The sequence below is a fragment of the Phasianus colchicus genome, chromosome 5 (genome assembly GCF_987193195.1).
Source record: "Phasianus colchicus chromosome 5, bPhaCol1.hap1.1, whole genome shotgun sequence".
Lineage (NCBI taxonomy): Eukaryota > Metazoa > Chordata > Aves > Galliformes > Phasianidae > Phasianus > Phasianus colchicus.
Genome location: NC_143440.1, coordinates 26213559 through 26241454, shown reverse-complemented (window position 1 = coordinate 26241454; position 27896 = coordinate 26213559). Strand labels below are relative to the sequence as shown.

At 39.2% G+C, this 27896-nt stretch overlaps 1 protein-coding gene across 4 annotated transcripts; it reads right to left on the bottom strand.

The window, feature by feature from the left end:
• Positions 1-26: 26 nt before the first annotated feature.
• LOC116228998 (cytosolic phospholipase A2 beta-like) lies at positions 27-27560 on the bottom strand. 4 transcript variants are annotated; one of them, XM_090141006.1, is made up of 21 exons: positions 27472-27553; positions 27193-27311; positions 21830-21902; positions 20175-20311; positions 19382-19513; positions 18043-18101; positions 16462-16504; positions 15241-15304; positions 14708-14835; positions 14474-14584; positions 13456-13493; positions 12405-12540; positions 11345-11481; positions 10886-11108; positions 10165-10282; positions 9009-9146; positions 8630-8734; positions 7903-8088; positions 5341-5507; positions 4262-4448; positions 27-3214 (listed from the first exon to the last, which is right to left on the bottom strand). In XM_090141006.1, exons 2-21 carry the CDS (start codon positions 27211-27213, stop codon positions 2970-2972), a joined length of 2448 nt encoding a protein of 815 aa, XP_089997132.1. In that variant the 5' UTR covers positions 27214-27311; positions 27472-27553; the 3' UTR covers positions 27-2969. The 4 variants fall into 4 exon arrangements, with proteins under 4 accessions (XP_089997132.1, XP_031449068.2, XP_089997133.1 ...); XM_031593208.2 differs by lacking the exon at positions 27472-27553 and adding an exon at positions 20940-21116 and having other exon boundaries at positions 27193-27289; XM_090141007.1 differs by lacking the exon at positions 27193-27311 and having other exon boundaries at positions 27472-27560.
• Positions 27561-27896: the final 336 nt, after the last annotated feature.

Genomic DNA, 27896 nt, shown 5'->3' with positions numbered 1-27896 from the left:
GGGGTCTGGTGCTCTTTTGCAACATTATGTTTTAATGGTTGTATTATTAAGCAGTTAATAGATATAAGCAATTTCTATACAGCTATAGCTAAGAGTTGTAAGAACATTTTTTCCTCTGTGTTCAGCAGCAGATAGCAAGCTCTGTGTTTCTGGGGGTTTTCCAGCTGAATGTTCATCTGAGAGCTGTGACCTGGGGTGCATTTTGAATGGGCATGTTGCAGGCATGAATTCATTTTCAGCAGTTAAACAAACATAACTCCACAACAGCAGGCACAGACCTGTCTGTAAGCAAGACACGTGCCTGGGGATGAGGAACAAGCACACAACATTTTCAGTGGTCCTTTCCTTTAGACTTGCGTCCACCAGAAAGAAGAGCAGGACGGAGGAGCACAGGACACTAACCAGCTGCACATCACTCACTGTAAGTACACTTTCTGGTTTTGTGGGTTCAGGCTGTTTGGCTGAGCCCACCAGCTCCCTGTCCTGCCGCACTTCACCCTCACAAACACCCTCCAGGGCCTTTTGCCACACTGTCAGACCAACAACAAGCTCCCTCGGCTTCACAAACAACAAAAAAGAAATTAACCCCACCTTCTCATAGGCAGTGGTGCAGCCCTCATTTAATTACAGGCTTTGAAATGCAACAGAAAGCATTTAAAACTTAGGTATTGTCTTCTAAAGCTACAGGGGTAACACATGGGACCTCAAGGAGACTCTGGGGCACACAGCACAGTGTTGGCTGTGAGATTAACCAGCAGCCCTGGCCCAGTGTGCAATGCAGGATCATGGGTGACAGTTCCATGGCAAAGGAACCATCAATACATCTTCACACCCCTCCTCCCCACCTTAACCTCCTTCATCCTACCATAGGGTTTAACAGTCCCTCAGAGAACCTATTCCCCACTGACCCCACTGACTTGGTTGTCTGGGCACCCTGGGTTTGTTGGTTTTTTTCCCATTTCTTTCACGTTTTAGTGGGCATTTCTGTGTGCATTAGCAGCACTGTGCAGGCACAAACCATGCCCCAGTTATTAGGTGGAGCACACAGAGCCCGTTCCCTTAGTGCATTCAAAATGTGTCACTGCTGTCTACATGCTGTCAAGATCCCCAGGTGTTAGGGGCCACTCATGTACCCATGAACAAAATGGTTTTTTTAGCAGCATGTAAAAATTAGGTAGATGAGGTGAAACAGCATACAGCCGTCTCTGCTCCTGTGTGCATATGCCTGCACCATGGCACACTGCACCAGGACATGTTCTCCTACATGAAGGTCACAAATCCTGCTGGTAAGACTTTGTTTTCTGAGATACCCCCTGCTGTCATCTTACTTTTCAACTCAACTCAAAACAGCTCTGTCTTTCTGGCAGCCATATCTGATTAATTCTTTCTTCTCATGGTGCTCCTCAGCTCAATAAGTAAGCACCATACAAGGAGTATCGCAGAGGCTTATTTACTGCCTCTACTTGCAGCATTTTATAGGAACAGGGCTCAGGCAATGAAACTTTTTGTGGGTGTTCTCCTCTGAGCTCAGATACTGCCTGCATACACCAAATAGGCAGACCTGTTTCTCTTTCTTTAATTTTAAGTATAACTCATTCTAGATATCAAGTACATTTCCAACACAGAAGAAATGTGCAAGAGTTTCCTGGGCCTCTGTGAATGTCCTGTGTTTGGATTAAATATGCCAAAAGCAGGCCCAGCTCCTTCAGTGCTATGAAACCTAGAAACTTCTCTGATTTATGTTTTGTGCACTCCACATCCTTCTCTACCATCTTTTTAATGCTGTGGAGAGCCATAACAATATTCCAAGCTCATAGATCAAGGCAATATCTCTCACTATAATCCCAAGCAAATGAAAACCAGGCATCGTTCTTTTCTGAGTATTTTCCTCCAGCAAAGAGGTGTGAAAAAGAATTTCCTTTTTTTTTTATTCGTGTTCCATTTTAGTGTAGCACCTATTAAAAATACCTTGCCTGTGATGTTAGGGATAAAGACTGTAAAGGCAAAAAAAAATCTTCTAGTTGTGAAAATACAGTATCTATGCACTCTGTTACATTAATTATTTTATCCTGCATTCAGCTTGCACCCATAAGAAGCACTAGCTTAGGTCTTGGTCATCGTTCTTGAATTAAATGTAGTTACTTGTGTCTATGGTAACTATTCACCCTGAGTTTTTTATTTCAAAAGCTCTTGACATTTTAATTCATACAGGCACTGCCCATATAAATGAAAATAATCACTCATGCCTTAAGTGGAATTTTTCCTCCAGCCAAAACTCAAAAGAAAGAACCATACTCTCATGTCTTCTCTTCTTGAAATGTAACTGCCCCCTTCGTGGCAGTCTGGAGCAGCATTTCTCTGCCAAACATTTGCAGGGGAATGGAATAAAGGAATAATGGAATAAGCAAGGGGAATCAGCCAAACAGAATGTAACAGTCCACACTGCAGATTGGCTATTGTTCACAGGTATGTATGACTCTTTGGCCTGACTTCAGAGCTGAGCCCACCAATTCAGTGCAAATTCTTGCTGCTCAGCCTAGCTGAAAATCTGGACATTACTGAATGCAAACAGCCAGGACTTGGTTTGTAATTGTATCATACAAAAAGCACTGATAATGGGCTCAGGATTGAGGGAACAGGCACATGTAAAGAACTATTGCTATAACCACCACCATTTTTTACAGCATTGGGAAATTCTTGAAAGTCCTCTGCTAACCAGGACTCTCATTGCTTGTCAAGTAAAACTACACTGTGAGGCTCTTGTGGTCTGAAAACTTGGGTGAGGAAGATTACATAAATCCTTTTGAAAGCTAGGAACTTGAACAAGGCAAGATGAGAAATGTACAGGTTTCCTCAGACTCCTGCAAATAATGAACACTGTGATGCATTGTAATGTGACTGTGATTGTTATGAGTTCGTTGTAATGTGACTGTTGTAGCCTTCAGTGAGGAAAAGAATGAAAACCCAGCCTAGGCATATCCAGCTCCAGAGTGGCTGGGGAGATTCCAAGTCGTGCAACTTATTTTCCGTTCTACAGCATTCTGAAGTGCCTGAAAGAGCAGGTCTCTGTTGTTGAGGATGTTGTACTTGCTCAGGTTCACAAGTTTGTCAAAATTTTCAGGAGAGTAGATTAGCCTAATGAGGTAATAGGGTGAACAGTTGTTTTCCAGATTTACTTCGCCTTCTTCCATCTCTGAGAGACTGCGCTTTACCCCTGTGGAAGAAGAGAAAAGCCACCATTGTGAGCTTTGCTTGATATACATCAGCTTTTTTTGTAACTGAGCATTTTCACTGAAATGAGACTTCAGGATGTGGGGCCCAGGCTGTCAATAGAAGTGACTGACTGTATTAAAAATGTCCAAGCTTTGCTTTGCAAAACTTCCTGATATCTGGAGAGCCTTATTATCTGTGCTATCCGCATCCAGATACAGCTGCATCCGCCTCAAGCACAGAAAAGTGCAGCCTATAAGGGCATCGTAAATGGGAAATTCACAAGCTAATTCTTCCTCTTTTCTAGAATTTAAATAGTTAAAAGCAGGAGTAATAAATACCTACATTCCACAAGGTGTCTCTCAGCCATCTGGAAATGAAAAGCTCCACTGTTAAACTTGAAATCCACACAAACAGGTTGCCAAGGTCCCTCCTTCCCCAACTACCCGTATCAGCCGCTCTCAGCTTGACTGATGAATCAGTGCCTCCTCAGAGACATGCAGGTGAGCATCATATCTCACACATTTAGGCCTGGAGCACTGAGAAGCTGCAGCAGCTGTGTTGCCCTGCATAATCTTATCCATGTTTCACATAAAATGCCCCTAAGACACTCGTTTTATCAGCTAGCCTCTGTTCAACAGCCTCACCTGATGGCGCAGTGCCATTTGGACCATCTCCAGCCTCCACCTAACAAGCCCAGTTCCCTCTTCTGGGCACCTCCTCTTTGTATGCAGTTTCTAAGTATGGTTTTGTTGGAGTATCTGTTAACACATATACTCTCTAAGCGTTAAGTGGTGAATCTCATATCAGAAAATGAGCTTTACTTAACCTCTGTTGCCGCTCAAAATTTTCCCCAAATGCATCCTCATTCATATCCCAGTGATAGAGGCAAATATGCACGTATGCACGTATGACCCTGATGGGTAGAAACTGGGATAGTCTCACTCACACAAAAGGCTCTGCCCTCTCATAAAGTTGTTAGGAAGAACAAAGAAGATCAACACTGTAGAAAGACAAATAACCAAAATTCAAGTAAAAAGACTGAACTTACCAGGTGCCTTGAATTCCTTAAATGTGTCATTCACAAGGGGGAAATGAATTACTATGGGTGCTCTCGGGTCCTCTGCATCTTCAAACACGTAACATTCCTTTGGGTTCTTTGCTTCTTCTTCACTTATTTCCACTTTGGGGAATGGGATTTTTTGTATCTTGCAATATTTGTATGTCATCTCTAATTGCTGTGGATACAGAACATCATTGACTTAAAGGAAGTACTAAGACAAGGTTTACTGATGTTATCACAGAAATACTGTGGCAAATTCAGTTCCTAGAATTACACTGCAATCCAGGTGTAGACTAAAGGAGCCACAGAATAACCCTACTTTCTGCCACCATATGCCACAAGTCAGAAGACACTTACCACCCCGTTGAGTTTTTTTTATAATTATTGGAAGGAATGACAAAAGCCACTTTCAGAATTTGTCATGAGGACAGGACATGGGAGATCACAATCTTGTCTTCAGCAACCACTTGTTACTAAAATACCCAGAGCATCCTAGAAAGTGAATGCCACGATCCAAAACAGAGAAAGGAGCCTGAGATCTTTAGGCCTTTCAGCCTATATTGTTGTGGTTTTGAAGGAAGCTTCCATCCTCCTCCAAGATATTGTGACTGGTTTGCTCTTACGAATATCATCAAGATTTAGACAACTATTTACTTGAAAGTTTTAATAAACCAAGTATCCACATACTCTGTCCTGCTGATCAGTTCCCATGCCCCCTCACACTACAGGCACATAAAGGGAAATAATTTTCCTAATGACCCAAGTGGCCCTGCAGAAGCTCTGAAATATGTAGTTGAAAGAACATAAGCATGTTACCTACATACCTACATGTACAGCAATTGAGCTTCATTCAGTCTTTTCCATCAAAACTCCAACAAACTCCATTACTCACCTCAGGAGCTAACCTTTGTACTGTAAAGATCACTTCTATACCTTTACCAATTAGTCACTTTAGCTGGTCACTGTATAATTTGAGTATCAGATATAAATTCGGCTATGAACTCTTACGGCTTTAAAATAAGAATTTGACCAGGGCTGCAAGGAACAGATGATATTGATTTTCTTACCTTGAATGCATTCCCCAAACCATAATCAAGTGAGATAATGACATCTACGTTCCTCTCTGGCTTGAAAAGTGCTGCACCACTGGTGTTAATGAAATAGCCAACATCTATCAGGCAAAGATATTTCTGCAGTGGTGTCAGATTGTTAGGGAACGCGTCCAGCACGGTGTCTGAAAAACATTATGAATATAGTTAGCAGTGCATTGGTCAAAAGAGCTGTGATACACAGTAAAGGCAGCCCCTTGTCATCAAGACCAAGCTCACCTCCCTCCATAATGCGACCCCACAAACGTGGCCTCACAAAGGCAGGCTGTGAGGCAGCCAGGCAGAGGACAGGTGAGACACAGACTCCGCTGGCTCACAGCTGCTCTGGGGATTGTTTTTTCATAGAATACAGACTTTAGCCGATTTTTTTTCCCCCTGCTAAGAACTGGGAAAAAATGCAAACAACAAGAACAATTTCACAGTGTAGCAACAAATCTAACAAACTCAGTACATTGCTGCTCTTTTGCATTGCTCCTTCTCAACTTCTGCATTTTCTAGTTTAGACTTTTCTCTCAAGGTGAAAACTCTGACTTCAGCTTGCTTTCAGTGTCTTCTCATATAAATTATCTTAGCCATGTTGAAAAAAATATCAGATTGTGCATACAGCATTTTCTCCCAATAGCTTAAAGTATTCAAGTATTGCCTCAATTAATTAAGTTTCACACTCACTCTGAAAGCAGCAAAAAGTAGATTATGGAAACTGACATATTGAAATCTAGAGCCAGTATCTGATAGCTAGATTCTCTTTTCTCTGTCCAAAACCCACCAGCCACCCTGAAGACAGCAAGCCCACTACCATTTCTAGTCTCATGGAACAAGAAACCTTTTGTTGTGACTATGAATATCAAAATAGTGCTTTAAGAGACTCCTTCAAGTTGACAAAATGAGGTAGCAAAGCCTAGAGCAGATTGCTCATTCCTTGAAACATCTGTGCTTAGGCATTTTTAAAAAATGTTGATTTGCAGAAATACTGCACATCTTTCTGCCTCCTTGGCCTCATTCTGTAGTGTTGATTTAAACTGTGCAGAATAATTCCAGCTCATTCCATGGCCTGGAACATTTGACAGCATCTTGAAGTAATAACTCATATTTTTTTCATTCCCTTAGAGTCAGATCTTTACAAAATTATTTGCTTCTTTTAGCATTTATGGATGATGGGAATTTACATATTCTGGTGCAGTGAGAGTTATTTGCTTGCCTCCTCAAAGTAAAAACAGAATGTACTTTTTAGTTCTATTTGGCCTAGTGAATATTTTAAGTTGAAATTTCACTACATCCAATATGTTATCATGGACACAAAACTGTGCAGCATTTATTCACGGCTTCATAAATGAATTAGAGATCAGACTTTTCCTTGGGAGAGTTTCTACATCCATTTTATACTCAAAAAGGGACTTGGAAGAAGTCCTTCCTCAGAAATTCCCTCAGAAGCACCAACTACCATAAATGTATTACTATGACTGCCTGCTATGAGTTCTCAAATTTATCACCACCAAAACTAAGCTTTGCACTTGCCATTTAATGAATCTTTTTAATGTTTCGGTTAATCTGAGCTCTGGGGAAGTATTTAAGACAGAGCTGTATTCCTGAGACTTCACCTACCATTAGACTATCATTTTTGAAAAGCATTTAGTACTCTGCAGGCCCTAAAAGCTCCACAACTCTTGCCACTGTCAGCAAACTTCAGGTAGCGATGGCAGCCAGACATAAAAGGTTGTAACTTACATGGGACAGAGGAGACAAAACACAAACTGCAAAAGGGAAAGACTCAGAGGAGCACACATTTCCTTGCTAAAATCAGATTGATAATGTAAGATCCTCCCACACTGCTACCTGCTCAAGGCATAAATGAAGACTGGATTACAGGAAGATTTATGGTGCTCAAAAGCTCAGTTCCATTATCTGCATATCATTTCATGGACTGTTTCATGGTTTTTGAGGTAAAACAACCCTGACTTCACTTTGTTCACCTGCAGAGCACAGGCTGTAGAAAATTAATCAAATCTACACTTTTTTGTTGCTGTTGTTTAATATAGATCTAAACCTATGTGGCTCTAACTTTCTACAGTTGGATTTTATTATTTCTGCTTCTGAAGGGTTAAGGAGAGGTGAATAAATCATCTAATACTATACACATAGCAACCACACTTTTGCAGCCAACTCTTTCCTTCATCTGACCAACACAATAACCTTTTGCCTTATGTTTCCAGTGTGACCTCTGCTTATTGACCTCAAAAAGAATTCACATTTCTCTTCTGTCTACTATACTATGCAGAATGACAGACTTCCTGTAGAAAAGCATGCTGTGACTCGTCAAATCTTGTCAAAAAGTGAAAGAGCATCTCATGGACTAGTTCATTTTAACCTGTCACTCTGAGGAAACACACACATGAAACAGTTCCATCTCAGCAGATTTCCAAACCCTGAGCAAATATCTCTAAAAGTGAGATATCCAAAGTCTAAAAAAAAACAGTCTGAGATGTTACCTGCAAACTGCAGCTAACTCTTTGTTGCAGTTACCTTTCCATTCAATAAATTTTCTCTGGTGGACATAATCCTTATGAAATTCTAAGCCTCTCAGGAAGTTATGAGACTTTCCCAGTAGTGGACGCTTTGTTATAATGTCCTGAAACATTTCATACAACTTCCCCGACAAACAAGATGGAGGCTCAATGATAGTGGTATCCTCCTCAGGAGAATGTTTTTCTGAAATAGAGAAGGAATATGAGAAAAAAACATGTGTAATCTGTTCTGCTGGACACTTCTGCTGGCTAGCTGTTCTTCCCTCTGCATTTCCTGCAATCTGTTGAAAAATGTATGTACACGATCATTTGAACACAGAGATATTTGGTTTTGTTTAAAACAAGCACACCTTTTGCCTTCTACGTACTTTCTTTGTACTTCTGTCTAAAAGCAAGAGCCACCCTTCTCATTTGTAGTCACAGGAGTCATGTGACTACAGATCATGAATAAATTCTAAATGAAAAACATTTGCAACTAGCATGAAGTGCGCCTCTGGGAATTAAAAAGAACTGTAAGAGGAAAACATCACAAGGTGATCATTCTGATACAGGTGAAAATCATACTGGAAGATCTAGAATGATGCAATGCAACACATACCAGTTTAGGGAGAACATGTGAAAGATTATTCACAAACAGTTGCAATGGTGTATTTATTTTCTTTACTCATCTCCTTAACAGAAGGCATGATCTGGTCAAAAATGAATACTGATTTTGAAACTCTTACCTATATCTACCATATCTTTGGCCCATCGCTCCCAGAATTCATTTGAATTTGAGGACCAGTACAAGCCATCCAGCAAATTCCTAGTAAAGATGTTTGTCCAAAGACCTGCAAGTCAAATCACATGGGAAAAATACTGAACCAACACGTTAACTGCTGACTACTTCAACTAATTATTTTTTTTAATTACAAGTATCAATGCTTTGGATTGTTGGCCTTGCATGAATATGTATAAATTGACCTTGTTATGTCATAGATTAAGTAGAAGAGTTGAAGCTTAATAATGAAAACAATTCAGTGTTTTTCCTCAAGGGCTAACTACTCTCAGACTATTCACCCCGCAGTGCAAAGTAACAAAACAAGAGGTATCACTCTAGGTCACCTTCTAGATAGCAGATCCGAGATTCTGGCAGCTTCTTCACTCGTCTTCCCATGAAGAACTCACTATCAAAATATTCTGAACGAATGGAGGCTCCGTACTTTGGTATGGCCACTTCATAAGGAGAAAACTCAGCCCACTCTACAAAAGAATTAGCATATGCAATGTTTAATGTCATACAGAATAAGGAAACAAAGCCTACCCCTTGGATACAGCTATCTGAAGGATTCATGAACTCTGCTGGTCTCAGCAGCTCAGTGCTATCACTAGTTTGTACTGCAAACTACACTGTCTTGTTCCATAAGAACTGAGAGATTAATCACTCACTAGCTTTTTCCACCTCGGAAAGAGTCTAACATTAGCATTAAAAATGTAGACTCATATTCCTAAATAAAGATTCTGGGAACCCACCTGTCTCTCTAACTCAAGATCATCAAACGTACAATAAACAACTGTGATACAACCCGCAAGGAATGAAAACTCTACTAAACCAAACGTGTCAGTCTACATGAAACAACAAAGAAGCTTGAAGACATGTCAGCTCAGAATTAGAAAGCATCACAATGTGGACATGGCCATGTAGTTTCCTGATTCAAGCTGCCCTGCATAGGTGTTACTGTGGAACAGCAGTATCTAACCTAAGTATTACATGTTTTTTTCTTTTCAGTATCTGATCACTTCAATATTTCTTGCTGAATATAGTCTATTTAAAGGGTGTCATATCACACCCATATAGCAATCATACTCCACTCTAGAGATTTTTTTTAGATAATTGACAGTTATACTACACAGAACCTCTACAAACAAAGGAACAATCACAGCCATTTCATAGATGTGGAACTGAAGCAGAAAAAAATCATATGATTTGCCTTCACTCACTCACAATGTCTTTGTCAAAACTAGAACTTCATTCCACACCTTCAGAAATGCCTTTTTTATGCCAGAGAGTGTTTTTCAGCAGATCTGCCTTTTCTAATCAACACCCAGCAGTTTGCAAGAAAGACAAATATTTTATTAAAAGATAAAATCTTGAAGAATCTTGACTCAGGGCAAGCAACAGAGGCAATCCTCCTGTATTCCCCTGAGATATACACATTGCCACCCTACAAATTCTCTTTAGTTCCTTCTAAGAGTCAGAAGAAACACTTGGAATACTTACCTCTAAATTTGAAAGTGCTGAACTTTTCCTCTTTGACATTGAGGACTGCATAGAAAGGCAATGGGTTTTGCCCATGCTCCAATGCCCTGCGCTGGTCTGTGAGTTTGTACTTTCTTGGCTAATCAAAGGGATAAAAAAAAATCACAGTGAACATAAGCTAAAACCATTGACACAATCTACATGAGCACTGATAGACAACAGATATTTTATTACTCAGATGAATCTGTGAGTCACATCTCCTTTAAAAAACTGCTTCTTTCTCGTTCTGAACTTTCCTTCATGCTTGTCTTTTGGATATCTACTAACCTGTACATTGATATCTAAGTATGTTGGCTGTCTCTATCTCACAGATACTTTAGTCTTAGACTAATGATCACAAGAAGGCAGTTTATTCTAATTCTGAAGCGCCCCAAAAGAAACAGACATTAAAGGATTTAATTTTTCAGGGGTAGATTGTTCAGTTCTTTCTGAATATTTGCCACTTAAATTATTATCAGTTGGGCACCTTAGTTCAGAGGCATGGACAAACCACCAGCTACTCCAGAAAGTCCTGGTTAGAGAATCCTTTGCCATTATTTACAAGTCATACAGGGATGCACCAGTCACTCTGGATTTGTTCCGCACGTTGTAACATGCAATCAAAGTGGGAGATGCTAAAGCAAATGAGTGGATATTTCCTAAATGTGTGGCAGGACCACATACCTGGTGGTGTGGTACATACCCGTCCATGTAAGAACATTTCCTGAACAAGTGACCACAGTGTTGTAAAAGATGAGACGTGTCCTGCTTTTGCCCTTTCAGCAAGTTCCTTGTGATAATACTTCAGATGCTCCATAGACATAAGGTTTAGCTTGCATTTTGTCACCTGTGTTTTTACTGCTCTGAGTGGCCCTTCCAGACTCTTTTGTGACCAATCTGCATGTTCATACAGGTCTGCTAGGGTCCTACAGAACAAAAATGTGAGAAAATCATCCATTTCTTAGTAAGAAATACTGTATTTACCCATGCGCTCTCATCAAAGCAGAGAAGTTATGTTAGAGAGCCAATAGTAATAGCTTTACCAGGGAATTATGTTCACTTATTAACAATGTGAGACTTTGAAAGAAATGCATATCTTTCACTGTGTAGAAATGTGGTGTCGCAGACATTCCAAGAGTAAATCACATCTTCTGTTACTCACCATGTTGAGCCAGAAGCCCCAGTGAGATAGGTAACACAGTCCAACAGATCTAGCTTCTGAAGAGCTAAGAGGTGGCCAAACATAGCTGACATTGCTCTGAGGCCTCCGCCTGTTGCCATAACAGCTATTACTGGGACCTGCTCAAAACATAAATATCATCTTCAAAAACTTACTCACTTGCCTACTTGGAAAAGTCTAATTACAGCTCTTATAATTTCCTCCTCAGACTTCATTGGAGGACAATGAAAATAAATCAGTGTTTAGACAGCCTTTACCAGTACCTTATTTTAATTCATCTCCAGATACTCAGAGAGTTCCCACAATCTCCAAGCTTGGATGAGTTTGAATATGCAGTGATTCTAAATCTCCTTGCTCCCTTTGCTCTTTAGTGCAGTTATTTACAACAGATAATGATACAACTATAAATAATAAAACTGCAGTAAATGTAATTAAGAATGGATTCAGGGAAGTCATGAATAGGATTTAGAAAAAAATATATATTAATTTAAGAAATGATTCTTTGGACAGCATCCATTCAACAAATACAATTACATCAAGAATATAAATGTTCACTTTAAATTTCACCCTGGATCTTGGCAACAAAATGTACTTCAGCTGGAATTTGTTAGAAAGGGCTCTTTCTCCATCCTGAAGAATTTCCACTTTAGAATTTCATCCTAAAGAAGGAACATTACAATGATTTCATAAATTTCCACTTGAAGTTATTTTGAGTTTGCCTGGTTGTCTGTCATCTCACAAAATGTACCAATCTCTCATTTTGTGTCAACACACTGCACCACATTGTTGGAAACTCTGGCCTTGAAGAAAGATATATTATAACCTTGGGAATTTGACCTATTGAAGAATATGAAAGTCTGAATAGCTAAGCTGAAATTTTAGATGAGTATGGGATATGCCACTCTGAGAACTTCAGTAATGTTGCCATTCAAATCAATGGGTTTGTCATCAACATGCAAAAACTACTAGAAGGTTTGTGGGGAGTTGCATCAATCGTAATTCAATAGGCCCACACCCCATGCTTGGATTCCATCTCACAGACCTCATGTCCATGTAGATCTCTTTCCAGATGAAAAACCCTTTTCAGGGCACTGGCAACCACTCTCTTCCTTTTTTGCAAGAATTCCTGCTCTTCTTGGCACAGATCGTATCCTAAGCGCACATCAAGTTTTTCTGTGCTGTAACATAAATAAATCCAGAAGCATTGGATTAGGACTGAAAATGCATATGAGTCTGTTTTCAGCAACTGTAGTCTATTAAACGCCATAAAGGATCATGATACACTGTTCTACTCAGGCAGAAACACAGATTCCAGTTGCAAAGAAATCAACTGTTTTCCTTCTACATGGTCTCATTATTTTCTCATGGTTCAGTCTAAGTTTTACTGCCAACTTAGGACTGCAAATAAGAAAGAGGAAGGCTTCTATGTATCCCTCAGTGGCATTGTTGGCTTAATTCTTTCTATGTTTCCTTCATAGAATTTCTAAGCAAAGGTTCATCTGAACCTAACATGTTCTTTCAAGGGGATTTTACCATGGATCTCTATGGAAATGGTACAATGAAAGATGTATTCAAATAATTTTGTTTGCATTTGTTGTCTGTCTCATTATTTTACAGGATATTTTACAGGATTTCATCTTCCTAGATGATGTTTATTTTTATTCATATCACTGGTTCCACAAATATATTTTCTCAGGAATACTTATGTACTTTGAATAACATACAGAATCTGGATGTTTTGCTCAAGTCAAATTCCCTTCTCCCTCTGCCTTCTTCCTGCTTATCCTTTTGGAAGAAGTCTCCAATCTCAGACTTTGGTTCTTTGAAGCAAATGAGATCTATCTAAGTTCCTTGCTATTTAAAATTCTCATTTTTTTTTCGAGGTGGGGTGAGGAAGCATCTTAGTGTGACTCTTTTGCCCCAGAGGCATCTAACTCTGCTATGTTGTGGTGACTGTTTTATGATGACTTAACTGTTGACATATTTTGCCCCAAGTCTTTTGCATTCCTTGTATCTAAATGAAGGATTCTCTGCTCCAGAATACACTGTTCAAAGAGCAATAAAACTTTCAAAGAAAAAAATAGTCTCCTTACCAATCATTCAGTTGGAGGTACAATTGCAGTGGCACATTCTGTAAACAAAGAAATGTGAGAAGGAATGAAAATGATTGTGTGAAAAGAAAGTTTTGAAATCTAGATTTTCAGTGATTCCTTGAATGCCCCAGCACTACCACCATTCTGCACATAGATTTTGGAAAAATTTGTCAGGAAAGGGATGGTAAGCAAAAAAAACACCAAACATTTTCTAAAGAGGCAGAAGGCACTGAAGGGACAACTTGCACAGGCTGTGAACAGGACTCCCACCTCACTCCAGGAACCAGCAGTATCACACAGCCACCCTCTCATTCCTGAGTATGAAGAACAGTATCCAGATACAGATAGTGTTACGAAGAGGAAATACAAGTCACCATATCTTTTCAAAAAGCTAAGGAGGTATAGGAATCACCTGCTGTGGAACAGTCATTCTCCCTTCTCTATAGGAGCAATGCTACCAAGAAATTTTCCTCCTGCTTTTGCCTATCATTTACTGCAAGGTGTGAGAAAAGATGTCTAGCTATTGTTAAGAGATTCACCTGTCCATACAGCAGTGTTATTTCTGCTTTTAAAGCAATTTAAGAGTTGTACTTGTCCACCGATTATGATCAATATTATACACATAGAGGAATGTAACAGAATTGTTCTTTGAAAGTAAGAGTCAAGTTATCTAACTTTTTCCACCTAAAGCTGAGCTAGCCACCCAAATTTCATACAGACAGTAGAGACAGATTGGGGCATCTCAAACTCTTGCATTGAACATTCTCCTTTTACTGTGTAACAGTACTAAAAGTTGGTCTTTAAATTTAGACATATGCAACTAAAACTGGCCAGGGTGAAACCCCAATTATTGATTTTACTGACAGAAAATTAATACTTCTGAGAAAACCAACCCTTTCTCATAGAAAACTTGTATTCACCCAGACTAAAGGAATTCTTTTTCAAATCGCATGTGTTAAATACTGAGGGTTACTTTACCCATCTCCCCAAAAGGTCTCATAAATGGTGAGGCACTTACATGTCTTACAGGGAGGGTTACTTTCACTTTATGCCCAACAGGGAGAAATTTCAGTGGTACTGTTAAGGTGTCACTTAAATTGTTTGTGTCATCTTCCTTATCAGAAATTTTCTGCAGAAAACAAAAAAGGATGTATTTTATGTGCAAAATGAAAACAATCCAGTTCCCCATTGTTTTGATGAGAGTGAAAATAAGCAGGTAGTATGAGAATCGGTACGGTACAGTACATGTTACCTGTAGCCTGGCTTTTAGAATTGGCTCCCAAGCCTTCACACAATGGAAGTAGAAGGTATTTGTGTCTTCTGTAGCTTTCTGTGTTCCTTCATGAGATGCAGGCACCATAAGCACAAGATTCTTACCCTCTAGTGGAAACAGATTTGTTTAGAGAATGTTAGAGCTGTCCAGGCAAAACAGCTACCAAAGTTGGCGTTTATTTCTTGTGGTAAATACTCTGTGAATTCACACACTGGCAAGTCTCCTTGGTATGAGAATTGGTATTCCTGCATTTACCCCATAGTTTGAAGTGCTCCCAGTGTCAGCACTCTCTCATATTTCCACCAGCAAAATTTGCTGTGTCCAAACTTGATAGTTTCAAGGGAGAGACACTAGAGATGCAGAGTTAAACTAGAGCAAGTTCAGGAACTTTCACTGTACTAAATTTTATTGCATTTAGGAGGTTATTAGTTGTCTCTGTATACTGAAGTGCCTCTACCTGGACCTAATGCTTATGATCTGGTTGCATCCTCACTTCAGAGAAATCTGCATACCTCGCAGATATTTCCTGCTTTCAATATGGTCCACTTGTACTTCCAAACACCAAACTTCACGGGACTGTAAAAGACAAAAGTGGAAATGTGTGAAAATAGTAAATGCTATGACTGTAGCAAATAATGAACCATCATCTAGGCAGTCATTAGTTATAATACAGAGTCAAGCTAAACTGGGCTCAGTGCTAGAAGCAATCTAGCTGCAGAAGATTAAATTCATTATCCCAGGACAGTAGACAGTAATGCTTTACAACTAGCTTGTCCATACAATGGTGAATTGCTAGAGGTGATTATATCTGTTCAAGTTATCCCCACATCAAGAATCTCTGACTACACACTGCTGTACAAACACAGCTACACACATATCTGGTAATTACTTAGCATAGCTGGAAGGAAACCACTTGATGATGAATTTCTGTGTATTGTGGTCATGATTAGTCTACAAGGTATCTTCTTGCTAGTCCAGATGCAGGGAGATCATGGATTTATTCCATCCTACTCTCCACCTGAGTCATTCCAGTTCACCTATAATAACTCATGCCAGGACAGTTTTCCAACAATGCATGCCAATCATTACAGCTCTCATACCTCACACAGAAAATGAGGGGCAAAGAACAGAATAGGTGTTATTTTGCCGCAGGGGTATTAAAGGCTAGCATCTGGAAATCACATGCAGGCTTGGAGTCGTTGGCATGAGGTACTTTGTCTCCTTAGCTGCTTGGCCAGCCCAAGGAGATAGGTAATGGACCACATGCTGACTTATATCACAAGAGGACTCTGTTTCAACAACTTAAACAGCTCTTTATTAAAAAGCACGTGTCCCAAAAAGCTGTTAGATTAGATAATCTCTGAGTTATTGGAGTCTTCTATAGACTCATACCTGTCAGAATCTTTGGTTTTCCTGCCAAATGCCATACTGCGTTATATGAAACACAATATTTCTCTTTGCCAACAAAAATGTGATTCTGTAACATCAGCAAATTATGACTGGTCAAAATACTGATACTTGAGGACTTCAAGAAACAGTTTCTATTCCATGAGGAGGGCAACATGTAACAAATGGAAACTGTCCCATATTTGTATATAACGTACACCATGCTCTATTCAATTCTGTTTTCCCTATAAAATACCAGATGGCTGAGGGAAAAGGAGAGAAAGGGAAAAGATTAAGAGGAGATAAAGGAAAAGTAACTCCAAGCTAAATTCATACGTGAATCTTACCACTAGGACATCATTGGTAATGACATACTCTGGAGGGCCAGGACTAAAAAGAAGCAAAAAAGAAACAATTTGTGAGAATCCAGTACTTTTAATAGCAGTTTCATTACTTCCTGTGTAAAACTGAATATAGTTACATTAGTGTCATCCTTTACTTACTGAAAGGTATACTATGTGATCATCTGCTAAACACATGAACCAAAATGCAGTACCTAACAGAAGAGCCCATAAAAATATCAGTTCTTTAAACTACAAGAAAAAAGATGTATTTGTCTATTTGGAATCATGCACTGCCCTTACCAAATGGCCACATGGCTTGGGGAAAAACAAAGATGACTAATAATGTACTCTCCAAATACTTTTTAGGAAAGACATTTTTGACTGATCTAGATAATAATTTACAACTGGTCCAAAGAAAGGCAAATTAGAATTGGCTCCCATTGGGCTAAATGTACGACTGGAAAAACACAAAGGTAAGTAACAAAGACTTTGTCCCTGACATCTCACCTTGGAAGACCCAGATCTGTCACTGAATGGTTGGAGTTACTCATGGAATTAAATAACTATAGAGTCTGCTAACAGAACCTCTCATTACAGCTAATATTCCAATGGCACCTTGTTGCACACATTCCTAAGCGCTCTCATAGATCTGAAAGGACCACTGCAGTTATGTACTACGTGATCTTTGACCATCTGCAAAATCAAGGATATTTTACAAAGCAGCACATCCAGCTCTCTAACTTCTGCAGAATGCATTCATCTTCAAATAACTTGGTTTCACTTCCAAAAATGGAGAATCCCCTACACCTCCAGTAACTTGAGCTGTGAAAAATCTTCCGTTTATTTCTAGTTTGAATTTGCTCAGTCCAGCTTCTTAGAATTGCTTCTTACTCTGAACTTTAATCTGGTTGAGACTGACTCCACATTTGCAGGACATGCTTACACTACCTCCTAAGGTGTCTCTCATAAAAGAATGGATTTTCTAAGAGTTTTCCAATTCACAGCTGCCTGTACTAATCATGCATTTAGTCAATTTTAAATGGACTATATCACTTCCAAGAGCATTTAAGAGAGAGAGAAGTTTATCTTATTGAATTTGTTCTCCTACAATGTTGATCATCACTTTGAAGAGGGGGGGATCCATAACTGTGTTATTTGTAGATTGCATGTTTTTCCACTTTAACTAAGCTATCACCTAATGATTTATCTAATGCTGACTACATCACTCCACGTACATTTTGTTTTCTGGTCTTTTAGAAACATCATGGTGTTCATGGCATTATTAAATTAGTGATAATAGCTGTTACAGTGTTATGTCTTGTATGCATCTCATGTGCAAGTTATTGAATCCTGCCAATGTTACTGCATTACAATAATCAGGATATAAGCACCAAATATAAGATTTGTATAAGATTTGTATACAATACACTAAAAGACAGAATTTGCTCGGGAAGTTAAGGTAAAACACACAACAAAAAATTTGAAACAGTAACTCACTGCTGGAAAGAAGAGCTGCAGGAATTTCTGTTTTCTTATTACACTGCCTGGCAGATATATGCCTTTCAGCTTTGGAATTTTACTCACATTTTTTCCATCCAGAATTCCACTTCCAGACTTTCCCATTTCTTAATGCACCTCTCTTTCTAAAAAGAAAAGAGTAAAATAAATACAGATTATTGGAGACTGCAAGAGTTTACCGGTAGAGACACCCAAAATTATAGAAGGATTTGGGTGGGAAGGGTCTTTAAAGCCATCCTGTTCCAATGCCATGCTGTGGGCAGGACTGTCACCCCCAGATCGAGTTGCTCAGGGCCCCATCCAACCTGGCCTTCAGATTGCCTCCAGAGATGAGGCATTCACAAGAAACTTGAAAAGCATTTCAGCACCATGTCTGATGTCTCTTCTGTTAACATTACCAAATAATCTGTATGTCACTTCTTTCCAAAGCTGAGATTGCAGGAAATGCATGTAAGATTAATATTCTACCACTGTGAGATATGTAGAACTATACAATTTAGAAAGACCTAGAGTGGAAAACCGTGGATAAAACAGAAATAAAATGAACTTCTGCAAAGATGGTCTGCCCAGCAAAAAGGCGTTGACACTTAGTAACAAATGTGACAAATTCTGCTGTCATTTCCATTTAAATTACATTCATGTTGAATCCAGCAGAGATGAAGGGGAGAAGAACACTCCCAGCCAAAGAGGTTATTGAATCATTAACATTTCCCAGTGATTCAGTGAGTGGCTGAGAAGTGCATTCCACCAGCCTGCAGAGTCATGATGGGGAATCCCTGTTAAGAGCTCTCAGTGTTCAGGAAGTAGCTCAAGCTCTGCTATGGACTGTCTCTTTACTATTGGAAGTGCACAGCAGTACCTCAGCCACAACTCAGAGAAGCCCAGGAACTGTCACAGAACTATCCCAGTTTTGTTCACTGGACAACTCCCTTTCTTTATTAAAAAATACTGATAGGACAGGCATCCCTTACCTATTGGCTATGAAAACCTCAATAAACTAGAAGAAATCCAATATGAACATTAACAGGAAAAGCCTGAAAGAATAATTGATTCAAGTGGTTAGTTGATTATCTTCAAGTTTTTAATAAGAATTCATCAAGGGGAAATGTTCTCTAAGCATAGGAAAAGTGGAATAAAGCCAAAAAGTAAGAAAGTTGTTTGGGGGGTTATAAATGATGAAAATGACCGTATTTACAGATGCTAGCTATTAACATTTATTTTGCCTGCACAGAGATGTATAGAACACACTTTATTTTCTGACTCTGTGAAAACAGATTTAAAAAGTCATAAAAATCTACCACAATGATAACTGACTTGATAAGATATTGATGATGCAGACCCAAATTCTATCTAACACAGAAGCCAACAGGGAAAGTAAATAATTCCATGTATTTTCAGACTTTACCTCTGATTTCAAAGCAAACTTCTCACGGACTCTCTCTCCGGGTCTGACTCTAGCAATATTAAAAAGAATTGTGAACTGCATGTCATCTTTGCTGAGTGGATCTTCATCACACACTGCCAATTCCAAAATGTTCTGGTAGTAGAAGAAAATAAATACGAATTCTTATTGGACTGCTGTTTTCAGGAAAAAATATAAATAAAATGATTACAGACTTTTGTAGCTGATTGACTAGCACAGTGGTATGAATAATGGAACCTATGCTTTCAGGAGTCTGGTAATGTGGAACTGAATCAAAATCCAGCCCTGGGAAATGTATCATAGAGTAGAAGACAACAGCCATCAGCAATCTCACTATTCCAAGACAGAGAAGATGTTTGGTGCTCTGCACCACTTCTGATAACCTACCCAAAGAATGCACTTATTCAATTTGTTCATCCTCAAAGTTCTATTAACTATGCAGCAACCCCTCTATCCTTCCCTTAGAACCAGCAGATGAAATACTCATTCATTCAAAATAGCCCAGAGATGAGGCGTGCTACATCAGTACTTATATCTCTCAGGTGACAACAAAGGGAATCCAGACTAGCTCAGATGTAGGAATTTATATCACAGATGTCTACAACTTGTTGAAGGGAATGCTACTCTGTGTATCTGCTGTTTTGTGCTAACACATCAGCTGGAAATTCCATCTCATAAGCAATGTCTTAAGTTATTTAGCACATCTGATCAACAGGGAGTCAACTGTGGACTCCCAGCAATTCAAAATTGTAAAATCTCCATTTTTTTTTAATACCTCAACTTCTCTCTGAATCCTAAAGTAGAAAATCTCATTCCAGACAGGGTTGTCAGAATTCTTGATAGTTTTGGTCTGAAGCTTTTCATTTGAAGCAGATGGCAGCCACAAGCGCACATAGCAGTCTGATGCAGTCACTGCAGCAGAAAAATAAAATAAAATCCAGACGCCAATATTATGGATGGGCAAGGCCATGATTCTGGGGAATAATAAATACTTTAAAGAAATAATAAAATATTAAGTAAAGAGATCACTGGTTGGAAGCAACCAAGGAAAACCATTGGTATACAAACTAATTTCTGGGCAGCTACAAATTGCAAATACCACATGCACGCATGCACACACAAGATACACTGAGAGCAGTGTTTCCCATGTGAAGAGAAAGTAGAAAAGAGCCCGCTGACCATTCATCAGGCATATTCCCTACCATTCCAGTCAACTGTGTTTAAAAGAAGTTTAACTGAAACTAGTGCTAGTTCCAAAAAGGACAATTAGGATGGTTACAGGAAAGGAAAACACATATTATAGACAAGATGACATGAGACTGGCTTGCTCAGTCTCACAACACAAACATGGGGGGACATGACTGCTGTCTAGAAGGGTTAGCTACTGGGGAAGATCTGTTGCAGTTACAGGCCACTGTGGACCGAAAAACAGGTTGGAAATCTTCTCAATTCCAGCCTAAACCCATTTTTATTTGGTTAGTGTGGTCAGTGTCTGGAGCAGCTGTCCTTTGGGAAAAGCAAGGCCGGAAAGCACATTTACTTTGTGGAGCTTGACAACGGTGTGAAAAGAAATCTCCAAGTTGATGTCTTTCAGAGCTGGAGTCTGGACTTGACTGAAGACGTCTACTGCAGCCCGAGAGGCCTAAATACTTCAGACTGGTATCAAGCAGTGAATAACAATGCCCCGCAAGGTTTTGGCAGGAAAGTGGAACTGTCCCTTCAATAGAGTAGACAGAACAGGTCATTGAGACTCAAATACAGGCCTCGTCACACTATGGCCATTCTGGTGTCCACCTCTGGACATAATACCTGAAGTACAGTGAGAGTATAAGAAAAGGCAGCTTGAGGTCTTTCTGCTGGCTGAGGAGCACATAGAACACTGCAAAAAATGACAGCTGAATGGCTGATCCATCAGACACTCTGAGAATGAGCCATAGGAGGCTGTGAGAGTGAGATAAGAAGTTAAAGAAAGTGGAATAAAAAAGTAGACAGAAAAGTCTGTTTTGCCTGCACATTCAGAACGTGGTTAGGGCAGGATCTACAGAGGTTTTCCTTAGTCAAAAACTTAGGAACATTATTTAACATGAAACACCCCAGATGACCCTTTTTAGAAGGTCTGAAATTCCCTAATTGATCTTTGACTCCAAGAAAATATATAGACTGCAGTTCCCTCACATGGTCTACTTTCCCTTACTGGTTCAGAAAGTTCAGCTGGGAGTCTTGGATTTCACAGTTTTTCTGAAATGCCAATAGATCTGGCCTCTAAACTAATGATACCTCAGGCATTTGATCTAATTACAGCCCTGATGTTAGCACTTCTATTGCTCTGCTTTATGTGTATATGTTATTTGTATACCTTCAGAACTTAGGAACATTGCTCACTGTGTAAACTCTAGAGGTGACTAAAAACACAAGCAAACCACAACTCACATAGGTCTCTTGACTTGATGTTTCTGGCTTGTATGATTCTTACAGAAAGCATGTAGATGGGACAAATCTTCATCTGCAGAGAAAACAAATGCAATGAGTTTTGTCAGCTCATCCTACAGAAATCATATGCATTTTGAACTGTACAGAGGACTGTCTGTCCTTGTTGCTTGCCTGTTTGAAATGAGGAGGTCACCTTTCAGTGGAAGCACGCCATGCTAAGATGAAAGCATGATTACCCACTATTTGCTGAGTATTTGCAGACTATTTGCTGAGTAGCTTGAATAAGTGAAGACAGAGAAAGAAAGAAGACAGCAGCTCATATAATGCTATAGGAAGCTCCTGTAGTCACCCAAAAACGTCCCTTTACAAACAATCTCATATATACATGGTTGCAGTGATGATTGTTCTGCCAACCCACAGAGGAACTTACACCACAGCTGGGTCAAAACTGGGCCTTTGGAAGGCAACACTAGGAACTCGCAGCTGCCTGCTTGGGTCTGGGCTCAGTACTGATACTGGCTCTAGATCTGGCAGTTACCAACAGTTTAAAAGCTTCCAATCTCATATCCCAAGTAGGACTAGATTTTCATGATGTTATAAGTAGGCCAAGTTCAGCAATAGGCATTTACTGGATTGCACTACAGGCTCTAAGCGGACTCTATGCCCAGCAGAAGCCCTTCAGATGAAGGAAGAATAGTGCCCTGATTTATAGGGGTAGTATCACAGAATCCTACATCATTAGGTATCTTGAATTCATCTAATGGAAATGTGACCAATTCTCTTTCAGATATGAGATTTATTCCTATCAGAAACAAGGTAACAGTGCAATGTTTATTTCAAGTTACTTGCTCCAAACTCTCACGAGAGTTAAGCTTACCAGCCTAAGATACTCAAAAAATACTCAGTGCTTTCAAAGAACGTTCCAATAAGCCTGAATGAACACACACATGCAGATGCAATAAACTTAATTAAAGGAAAATATTTCCCTTTTTTCTTGCTCTCCAAACTGGAACATTTAAAATTTATTTTCAAGCAAAAATAACGAACTGTCTCTCTATCACTAACAAATTAGAACAGGGACAGATCGTGCAAAAAATACTCCATTAGTTTTCACAGTACTTTAAACTACACACTGACTGAACAAGAACCATTCCTATTACGTTTTCTTCCAGTTTGAAACTGAAATATTTAGAACCTTATGAGTTTAACACATTATGGACATTTCAAGTTCCAGTGAGGACAATTCCAAACTATTCCAATAGACCACTGAAAGAATTTGACTTCAATTTTCCCATGCAAATAGCTATTAAACATAGAAGTACCAACTGGAACACTCAGCATTCCTAGTAGGTTTCATTAACATGAAATATTGGATTACATAGCCAATTACAGGGCTGACTGTTTTTAATTAATATGCTAATTCTGTTTTGTAATCAACTTCCCCTTGCTCAATGGAAGCCCAAATCATTCTCAGATTTCGCCTTCACTGGAAAAATAGATGTGGGTATATAATTTGCTCTGAACCTTACATGATGAAAATTTCCTAATTTCTTACAAAAAGGTGCATCTGCAGTTCATTGTCAGGCTACTCTTAGTTGTGATAGGTGTCATGCTTTTGCATCTTCTCCCACTATAGACAGAAAGCCTCATACCTCCTCTCTTCCCCTTTCAGCAGCAAGCACTTCATTTAATGAAAAATCATCTAAGATGACTAAATTACTTCGGATTTGGTGCAGCATAGTCCTTGTGTTGTTGCAGGGAAGGGATAAGCAAATTCAGATGGGTAAAGGCAGCTGTAACAAATCCTACAGACTGCAAATTCCCTTGGGAAGCAAGAAGACATCCTGCTCCCAAGGCTGCAGTTACTCCAGATTGTGGTAGCCATTGAGAATTGGGCTAATTCTCTTTTTCATCAGAAAAAGACTGAGCTCATTTCCCTTTACAACAGTCCAGGCTAGCCCAGCAGGGGCCTGATTTAGACGGTCCAAAATAACACCTTTGTTCAAAAGTGCTAGTGCTCTAAAACACTTTTCATTTGCTGTTTTCATAACATGAAAAGCAAAGTGCAATATTGCTAATAAGAAGAATTGCTAAGCATGAGTGTTATATCCAGATAGCTCTTTTGGAGCTATTTACTTGCAGTTCTACTGATCTTGTTCCTTACTTCCTTGTGAGAACTGAAGTTTCCTGTATAGGCTCACAGAGACCAATATAAAGCTTCTGGAAACAACCAGAGTCAACTATAGTCTTCACTGAAGCACATCATTCTATTTTTGTCTAGAAATACAACCGTCCTTATTTGCTGGAAAATTAATAGTGCCACATTGAGGCCAACAATAGAGTGCAGTACTCAGCTACCTGTGTATGTCTGCATCCTAGACAGTAACACTCCAGACCAACAAATAGTGGCATGTCCAAACTCCCAAAGAGTATTTCAAAAAAATGCATTAAAAAATCTTGTTTTCATTTGATAGCACTTAGCATTAAACTACATTTCTGTACTCTTAGAGCAAGTTCTGAAGGGGCCATTTCAATTCTAAAATAGAGAAAATGCAAGGAGATAAAACTAGCTACAATTGCGTAAAACCCTAAGCAAACTGAAAATTCACATCTGTTTCCAGCTTTGCAGTGATGATTGTAATAACACATTGGCTGGCCTACTGTCTGGCTTCCAGGGAATAGTCATATGCCTGTCAGCTTCAGGAGGACACATAATTAGCCTTCTCTACTGTTTACAGGCAATTAGTCACTTCAGGGTTTCATCCCAAAAAGAGAACTTTGAGAATATATGAGCTTCTCAAAGCTCATTAATAATGAAAAAGCCTACTGAGACAGTCTTCAGATGGCAATGAAAGAAGCAAAACCTACCAACAACTCACATCCTTGATTTCATTCCTTACTGCCCCACCATGCTGCTCGCCGAACAAGGCCTCATTCACTAGTAAATTATTCTTCTAGGAGAATAGTTTCTGCAGAACTTGACAACCTGGGAAATTCCTCCCATCACCATTGGTTTGTACATGTTGGAAGTCTGACTGGAATGTCAGTGTTGCACTACCCCAACTCCAAATCTAAGCAGTTAACAAAGTAGAATTACCACCACGGAATAACAACAGGTTATATGAAGAGTTTTATAAGAAAAGTTTGCACCCTGTCTTTTGGCATTCTCTGAATAGTTTTAGGGTTTTCTCTCAGTTTTGTCAATATTTTTAGGCATAAATCATTACTTCTTTCCATGCATTATTTTTTCTCTCTCCAGTGGCATACTACAAGCAGTGCAGTATCTTACGTAGCGGATCTCACACCATATATGATCATTTGGCATATTCTGATCATTTCTTTTATCTTAGATACCAATGGTTTACTTCAACTACAATTTGGAGGTAGTTTATTAAATCAAGGGTAAAGCAAAAAACTTAAAAAAAACCCACAACACTTTATGACCTTCTTGATCAGCCTGATTCCAAAACGCTCTCCCACATAGATTCTTTAATAGATAATGTGGCTGAGGGCATTGGAAGTTGAACTTTTCGAAAGAAAATCTAATTTTGTTTATGAATACTTATTGTAATTTCATGTTTTCAGTGACAGATTGTTTCAAGAGTCACAATAGGTTTGGGATGTACCCTCCTTATACTCTACCTGTCTTCTCTTTACCTGTATGGGTGATTGCCTTAGGGATTTGTACTTATTTGTACTGAGTATTTTATTATAGGAAAAAAATATTCCATGGTTCAAAAAAACTGCTAAAGTGATAACTCTTGTCTGAGCAGAAAATACGCCCTTATGAAAACCAAGAGTTTTCTTAGAAAGCTGCAAATAAATACTGTCCACTACTTCTGTGCAAACTCTGTAGTATTTTTAAACAGTAAAAAATTAGCTTGGAGATTTTCAGTAGGCCTTTCTAGATAGTATGAAGTATCCACGCTTTCCAGACAACTTATAATCTAAAAGAAAAAGAAGAAAATAAAAAGAACACAAAACCTGATTTCTGTCTCTATTTATCCAATTAAACATACTGAAAAAATGCATTTTCCTGACAGAATGTCACAGCTCCTGCAGTACTGAATGAATATTCTTCTGTGGGAGCAAAAACCTTCTGACCTGAAGCTATGCTTGAACTCTACGTTTTGTCCATATTGCCCATAAAGTGGGAGAATATCTAAACTCAGGGAATAGCAGCTGTATCATTAGGTTCAAATGCAAGAATTTTCTCTGTAATAGAGACTTTTCAGATAAAATGTAATCTATTCTATCTACCTATCTATCAAATTCAGTGTTACCTTAATAGATAGAAGAGATACTTTAAATGGATGGATGATGCTTAGTTATAAGATGGATAGATAGCTCTGGATCTAACAGGTAGGTAAACAGATAATGTACACATTTTATCGAAATAGTACTTTACATGTATAATTCATATTCTTTGTCCTAAGCACCCAGCATCTGACTATTTTTAACCCTTCATTAAGTCTATCAATTTAAGCTACCAACAGTTGAATCGTTCAACTTCACCTGCAAATATGTCTGCAGCAAAGTACAGTAAATATTCTTAGATGCTAAAGATTAAGGATTCTCAGTAAGCCATAACACATAACACATAATAAAGTTTCCCACTATATTTGAACTCTGGGAATGGCCATATTTCTTTTAGTTACTATAAATTTTGACAGAGACTTTGATACATAAAGAATGTTTGATTTGTACATAATTCAGACACGGCATCAATTATTTTTTAAAGATACACATGAGAATATGGCCCACAGCCAATAACTGTGTTCATTTATACTAAAAGCTATCAGCTAAAACCTCTGAATGGAACTCACATTGGAAAACTCAAGTCGAAACAAGAAATATTTCCCCTCGAATCACAGACACTGTAAACATTACATTAACGACAGCTAAATCGGCCAAATGGCTCATTAGAACTCCCCCCTGCAGCTAAAGTAATACAAATCGTGCTTTGTTGCTAGAAAAAGCTGTTGTTTTTTTTCAGCTTGGGCAAGCAATGAACATGTGCGATCCTGAGAAAAGCATGCAGTAGGACTAAGGCACTTTCGTTTTGCATGAAGTAAACTCAAGGCCAGCCCTCCTCCGCCCTGGTGTTCGTTCCCGCATGGACACTTTACGACAAAAGGGCCACATTTTACTGCATTTTCATCAAATGTAGCTCACGCATTAGTTAGGACAAGGGAAAAGGGAAAACAGGAAACTTGCAAAGTTCAAGAGGACCCTGCTATATCAAACCAGCAGCATCTCAACAGACACAGACAAGAGCGAGTTTACGTGCGAGAGCAAGAGCCAGTTGTTCCCAGAAGCAAGGCGTCAGGCCACAGCAAAGACAGGAGCTGCAATTCGCTTACCTTGGCTGGTGGGCTCCCCATAACACACAAGATGGCGACAGCAACAGAAAACCCAATTTGGATAACAGATCTGTCAGCTGACAAACACACTCACGGCTTGTTGTTGCTGCTGAAATAACCTGAAGGACACATATAATTTATACAGGCGCTGAGCTCCACCCTCTGCCTCCTCTGTATGGGGAAGAGAGTCTGCCTACGTCTGAGGGAGACATCTACAATGTCAGAGGTGAGAGGAAAGCTGCAGTTATCACAGCTCTGCCTGCACTTTACGCCTCTCACCTTTTGTTATTATCTCAAGGCAGTCCTTCCTGGCTTATGGGTGAATTCTGCCATGTTCAGAAAGTCTCCCTTCACTTTCCATCTCTTCCTTCTAGTCAGTAGATGAATTGTCAGTATCTTTTAAGTTCTTCCACAGAATAATTGAATAATCTAGGAAAAAAAAAAAAAATATATATATATATATATATGTATATATAAACATTGGGAGGGAAAGGGAAAGCTGTATACATCTTCTGGGCTTTTTCCCTTACACACTTCCTCTAAGAAGAGCATGTAAAGTTTATACCTCCCAGTTTCGCCCTGCCAGTGGTGGATCTCGAGGCATCCTTTGGAGAGGCCATGGATACAGTTTCTTCCCCTCTCCTGTGCCATCTGTGGGCTGCTGGTAGACAACTGTGGGCTGCCTGTCAGAACACTGCTCCAGG

Coding starts and splice junctions, on each gene's coding strand:
- LOC116228998 (XM_031593208.2), bottom strand. CDS start 27,213: ATGGGGAGCCCACCAGCCAAG. Junction 19,514..20,174: donor GGATTCAGAGAGAAGTTGAG/GTATTAAAAAAA, acceptor TTCTACTACCAG/AACATTTTGGAATTGGCAGT. Junction 14,585..14,707: donor TTCTAAAAGCCAGGCTACAG/GTAACATGTACT, acceptor TGTTTTCTGCAG/AAAATTTCTGATAAGGAAGA.